General features: G+C 48.8%; 1 protein-coding gene across 1 annotated transcript in view; it reads left to right on the top strand.

Moving 5' to 3' along the window:
* Nucleotides 1-6,262, top strand: part of CXCL17 (C-X-C motif chemokine ligand 17) — a 6,567-nt gene extending 305 nt beyond the window's left edge. Inside the window, exons 2-4 of the mRNA NM_001083799.2 lie at nt 3,675-3,755; nt 4,697-4,795; nt 5,832-6,262. Coding sequence (NP_001077268.1) covers nt 3,675-3,755; nt 4,697-4,795; nt 5,832-5,929 — 278 coding nt within the window. The 3' untranslated portion in view covers nt 5,930-6,262. The remainder of the gene's footprint in view (nt 1-3,674; nt 3,756-4,696; nt 4,796-5,831) is intronic.

The raw sequence follows: 6,262 nt of genomic DNA, 5'->3' as shown, positions 1-6,262 counted from the left end.
GTAAAAAAAAAAGTCCACTTTCTATGAAAGATAAAAAGAGGGGAGAAACGTGGCGAAACAGGAAAGAGCATGACTGCACACGCGGTAAAATGTAGCCCCTGCAGGCTACGGGGGTTAGCGGTGAGTTAGCCTGTCTGGGCGCCTGTTTCTTTATTTACAAAAATGAATGAACGGAATGTAAATCCTAAGAGTGTCATGAAGTTAAAGGAGCCCATGTGTATGGAGTGTCTGCAAGGGTACCTGGCGGGAGAGGACCTTACCTCTCCCCCAGTCCCTGTTTGGGGGTATTGAGTGTCCTGGGGGCCGGGCCTGGAGGCGTGCAGAGAGGGTGTTGAAGGCAAGTGTGCATCCAGTCAGTCATCCTCGATTATATTCTTCCTAGTACACTAGACGTGCCCCAACAGTTCTTAATGCTATTTCATGGTAAGGTGATAAACCGGAAAATCACATCACCAGGTAGTACCCATGTTTGAAGCTGTGACCACACCGAGCTGTTGGGGCAATCCGAGTGCTGGTTGGAAAAGAATTTCCAGACACAGAGCACTGCAGAAGGGAGTGAGCTTATTAAGAACAAAGAGCAGAGATAACGTGGGCCCTGCAAGCACAGCGGGCCGACAACTCCTGACAGGCCAGGGAGAGTCGACAGTGTTCGTGGGTTAATAGCCAATTTTTATAGCCTCAAGACAAAGACAATTCCTGCTGGAAGGCTGGCGTTAGGGGACTGGTTGGGGCTTTATAGGGTGTTTACTGGAGTGGGCATCTTTGACTAATTTGGAGTCAGGAAACCTGTTAGTGATGATCATGGGCTTTTGGCAATGATTACATGCGTGTGCGCGTGTCACTTCAGTCAGCCACGTCAGACTCTTTGTGACCTATGGACTGTAGCCCGCCAGGTTCCTCTGTCCATGGGACTCTCCAGGCAACAGTTACAAAGGGGCTCAGTCAGCTTTGGAGGCGACTTTGGTTCTCAGCTCTGCTTCTGTGTTCTTGGTACATGGCCTCACGCCTGTGGCCTGGCGGGGCGCAAGACTGACACAGGCCCTGTTCAAACAGCTCACCTTTAGGAAGCAGATCCTGGTTTAGGAGCCCCGAATCCACCCCACCGTTCCCTACAGCCGGAGTGGCCCAGTTCTTAGCAGAACAACTGTGCAGACGGGGCCCCCTCCCCACCTACGTTCCCACTCTAAGTGACCATCTTCCCAAGCGCTACTTTGAGGTGAAGTAGCTTTGTTACACACTCAGCATCAGTGGGTCCTAAAATCAGAAGTCTACCCTCCTGCACCCATTTCCAGCATCTTCTCCCTTATACACTTCTGTGGGAGCCGCTGAGCCCCATGGCCCGGCGGGGGAGGCCCTAGACCTGCATTCTGGGAGGGAAGTCTTTTCCACCGCTGTGACGAGCCCCCAGGCTGGAGACCTCTGCCTGGACTCTAAGCTTCAGTTACAGCCGCCTTTCCCGGCCATCCCCCCACACCCTGCACTAACAAGGGCCCGTGTTCCTCTCAGCCAGAATCTCGGAACCTCGGCTGCTCCCCAGCTGCTCTTATGTCTTCCCACCAGCTCTGTTCTGCTCCCACCGCTGCCCTGATGTGACCCAGAGGCAGACATGAGCCCCCTCCCTCCCCTGCACAAGCTCAGCCCCAACTGCACTCTCTCTGCACAGTCCACATTCCACCTTGAGTTGAGTGTTGGTGCGTCTCCTACCTCAACCACTGCCCTTCTGCACTGTAACCTCGATACTGGCACACCCTGGTGTCTTGTTTCCATGTCCCTCCTGTGACCCGGCAAGGTGCTAGGTAAACATATCTAAGTGGAAGAATAAATCCTCAGGTTTCTAAGTTCAAAATGTTCCCCTTTGGAGACTGGACACCTTGGTTTCATAGCAGCTCTGTTGACATTAGAGATTAATAATTCTTCTTGCAAGGGGGTAGGGTGCACTTCTATGTTCTTTCTAACCTGTTTAGCAACATCCGAGTGGCCTCTACCCTCTAGAAGCCAACAGCAGCCTCTTCCTGCCCCCACCCCGTTAATATAGCCAAAAATATCTCCAGACATGGCCAAACATCCCATGAGTGGAAGGGGACCCACTCCCCAGGGGAGCCACTGCTTTACCAATAATTCTCAAACACGGTGACACATTTAGACTCACCCAGACCTTTAGACTCAGACTTGAATCAGGGGATCGACCATGATCCAAATCTTGGCTCCTGGCGGGGTGTGTGTGTGTGCGCGCGCTCAGTCATGTCCGACTCTTTGTGACCCCATTGACTACAGCCCATCAGGCTCCTCTGTCCATGGCATTCTCCAGGCAAGAATACTGGAGTGGGTTGCCATTTCCTTCTCCAGGGGATCTTCCCCACTCAGGGATCAAACCCACGTCTCCTGCTTGGCTGGTGGATTCTTTGACCACTGCACCACCTGGGAAGCCTCTTGGAAGCCTGGACAAGATGCTTAACTTTTTTAAGCCTCATTTTGAAATGAGTGAAATACCACTTAGCATGTACAACTGTTGCGAAGAGTAAACAATGGATAATGTGAACTTACTCAGTGTTCAGTAAATCGAGTGAGTAAAATTTCATCCTCAAGTAGCTACAAAGGCACAAGGACAATGAGATGGGGAAAGCTCACTGGGGCCACCAGGGGTGCATTTACAGGCTCAATTCCCATTTCCCAGGCAAGGGTAGCTGCAATGTCGGACCAAGTCTGGTGAGCAGAAATAACACTACACAATCCTCCTGCCCAGAAATCTCCAAACAAAACCTGATCTTGCTTTATCTCTCACAATAACCACATACCTGCTTAATATGCTTTTCATGGAAAAATAAATAACTGAGAAGCAATGACAAAGTTAGGAAATAAATGACAATAACAGAGTAATTCCTTATAAGATTGCCTACTAATTAGAAAATTACTTACGATAAATAGCTCCCATGACATTAGGTCATGTAGGTTTGAAGACAGAATAATAGGCTAAGAGCCTTGGACCTAGGTTTTAGCTCCTGATGAGTCACCTGTGAACTTGGGCATTGCATTAACTGTCTCTGGGCCTCAGTGTTCTCACCTCAAAATAAAAGAGATGGTGACTCACTTAATTAGTGCAATGCTATAACAACAGCTTGGTAATGATATCAAGAAACACAAAACGGAAATCAGAGAGCATCAGGCGACAAGGCAGACTTGAATAGAGACAAAAGGAGAAATGGATTTGTTCCAGAGGGACAAAGATAAATACCATCCTCTTATATTAATAGTTAAACTGGGACTATGGATTCAAATACAAGCAAACACAGAGGCCAGGTGAAGTTCCTGGCTGGTTTATGGAATAATCTACTCTTTGCTCTTATTTCTTGAGTCAGGAGGATTATAGTGCGTGCAGGGCAGGGACCTTAATGGGGAGGTTGTCAGGTCTTATCAACACCCCGACCTTTTGTCCTCTCTTCTATCCAGAAGCTGTTCTTTCTCTGCCTACCTCCAGCTAAGCTTTTCTCTAGGCCAGATTTTACACTTCAATTCCTTATACATAGAAAATACTCCTCTCTTGAAGTACCCTAGACCCCTGAGTAAGAAGGAAGAGCAATGGAGCTGCACTGACCCAGAGGCACAGTGATCAGGGATCGAGTCTCTTGGTGCCTTCCCCTTCCAGTGCCTGGAAGTGACCAGTTTCCTTCCTACAGGGGTCGCGAGAGGCCAGAGGGACCAACGCCAGGCTTCTGGGAGGTGGCTCCGAGAAGGAGGCCAAGAATGTGAATGCCAAGGTCAGCAACACAAATATCGACAACAGTGCGCCATGGAGATCCCCACTTGCTCTCCTGAATCCCTCTGAGAGCAGAGCAGATGTTACCTGAGCTGTCCTCGCCCCCTGCCCTCTCCCCCAGCCCACCACTCATTTCTTCCTGAATCTCATATAAGAGCCAGACTCCTCCAGGGTCCAGGGGAGCTGGCTGAGGGTCTGGCTAGCCCCCTCTCCCTTGCCCTTTTCCCCGACAGCCCAGGGCTGCCTTCCAAGACCTGACTGGACCCCATTCTCAGCCTTATTTTACTCACAGGCAAGACAGAAATCAGAGGGGCAAAATGGCTTAGTCGAAGTAAAGCGGCCACTGAAAGGCAGACACCTCTTATTCCTCGTTTTTTGAAATTTATGTTTAATTCGAGGATCATTGCTTTACAATATTGTGTTGGTTTCCGCCACACAACAAGGTGTATCAGGCCTATGTGTATATATGTCCCCTCCCTCTCGAACCTCCTTGCCACTCATTGCTCATTTTTTTGGTCTCCTTAATGACACCCTGATGCTTCCTCCAAACCTGCCACCAAATTCTTGCCCTTGAAAGTGAAACACGCTCAGTCATGTCTGGCTTTTTGCGACTCCATGGACTGTACAGTCCAGAGAATTCCCCAGGCCGGAATACTGGAGTGGATAGCCTTTCCCTTCTCCAGCGGATCTTCCCAACCCAGGAATTGAACCAGGGTCTCCTGCATTGCAGGTGGATTCTTTACCAACTGAGCTATCGGGGAAGCCCATTCTTGTCCATACAGGTCAGCAAAACAACTTAGAGACCCTGGTGGTCATATGACTGTTCTGTGTTGACCCTTTCCCACTGCATATGAAAAACAACTGGGAGGCAAGGGAGATGGTAAGTCAAGTCCTGGCCATCCAACACATGAACCGTCCTAAGCAGCAACCCCCTTATTTCAGATTGGTTCCTGAGAGCCCCCAGAAGAACGCTCATGGCAGCGCCCAGGCTGACAAAGCCGTGTCCCTGTGATCATTTCAAGGGCAGGATGAAGAAAACCAGTAAGTTGTCAAAGAATGACCCTCCTTAAACCAGAGTCGCTCTGTGGAATCAAGTAGGGATGAGAATGAAAGTGTCAGTCACTCAGTCATGTCTGACTCTTTTCGGCCCCACAGACTGTAGCCCTCCAGACTCCTCTGTCCTTGGGATTTTCCAGGCAAGAATCCTGGAGTGGGTTGTCATTTCCTTCCCCAGGGGTTCTTCTTGACCCAGGGATCAAACCTGGGTCTCCTGCACTGCAGATGGATTCTTTACCATCTGAGCCACCAGGGAAGCCCCAGCTAGGGACGAAGCAGAGGTTAAGAGACAAGAGAGATTAAATGAAGATCAGGATTAGCATGCATCTCAGCTCATCCCACTCAAGGTCAACGTGTGGGGAAACAGGAAGAGCAGGAAAAGCAAAACACAATTCCCCTAATACTAGAGATGGCTCGCCAAAGCCTCTGATGATAGAATGCCATTGCTTATCAAAGTGGAGGGAGATGGGGCTGTTGGGGACCTGGCCACTGATCTCTGATAACACCACGGGTATCGGTGTCAAACAATGGGATTCCTCCCTAGTCTAGGTATAATTAAATGTTTTATAAAAAGTATACTGGCAAGTGTTAAACTGATGGATATTGTGGCATTATTATGATATTACATGATCAAGAATGGGATGATCCCTGGAGAAAGAAATGACAACTTACACCAGCATTCTTGCCTGGGAAATCCCACAGATAGAGGAGTCTGGCGGGCTATGGGGTGGCAAAGAGACGCCACTTAGCGACTAAACAACAACAACAATTATGTTTATATACAAAAGGTATGGAAAACTATGCCGCAAACTAGTAACAACAGTCTGCTCACCAGAATCAGGAGTGGAAGACGGGGTTGGGGCATCCTTTATCTCCTTACTGTAGATATTTTTTCATTTAAAATTCCCTCCCCCCCCCCCCGGGATGAGTCTCACTGGTAACATTTTAAAAGCTCTCATAAGAAAATTTAAATTCTAAGAATGTTTTTAACTGCAGTGTCTCCCTTTCCTCTTCACCCTAGGACACCAAAGACATCACAGGAAGTCAAACAAGCCCTCCAGAGCTTGCCAGCAGTTTCTCACACGATGTCTGCTAGAAAGCTTTGCTCTGCCCTTATAGGTGCTCTGAGACCCCACCCTCCCGATGAAACATTCTCAGTCAACAAAGCCGTGAGTGCACCTAGAGGCCGCTCTTCTCCCATCTCACGTTTCCCCATTCCTGTCCCCACTCCCTAAATCATCCCCAAAGCATTTCCCCTGAGATTCTGCCCCCTCCAGTGCCTTCTTCACTTGTCAGTCTTTTCCTGGGGCTGCCCCTTCACACAGCCTTACGCTTACTTACCTGAAAGAAACCAAGAATTTCTGAGTACCTAGGTGGTCCTCCCGACTGTAAACACAAGCAGGAAAATAGCAAACAAAATCAATAAATATACTTAAATGTAATAAATCAAAA

The sequence above is a fragment of the Bos taurus genome, chromosome 18 (genome assembly GCF_002263795.3).
Source record: "Bos taurus isolate L1 Dominette 01449 registration number 42190680 breed Hereford chromosome 18, ARS-UCD2.0, whole genome shotgun sequence".
NCBI lineage: Eukaryota > Metazoa > Chordata > Mammalia > Artiodactyla > Bovidae > Bos > Bos taurus.
This window is presented reverse-complemented; position numbering and strand designations above follow the sequence as displayed.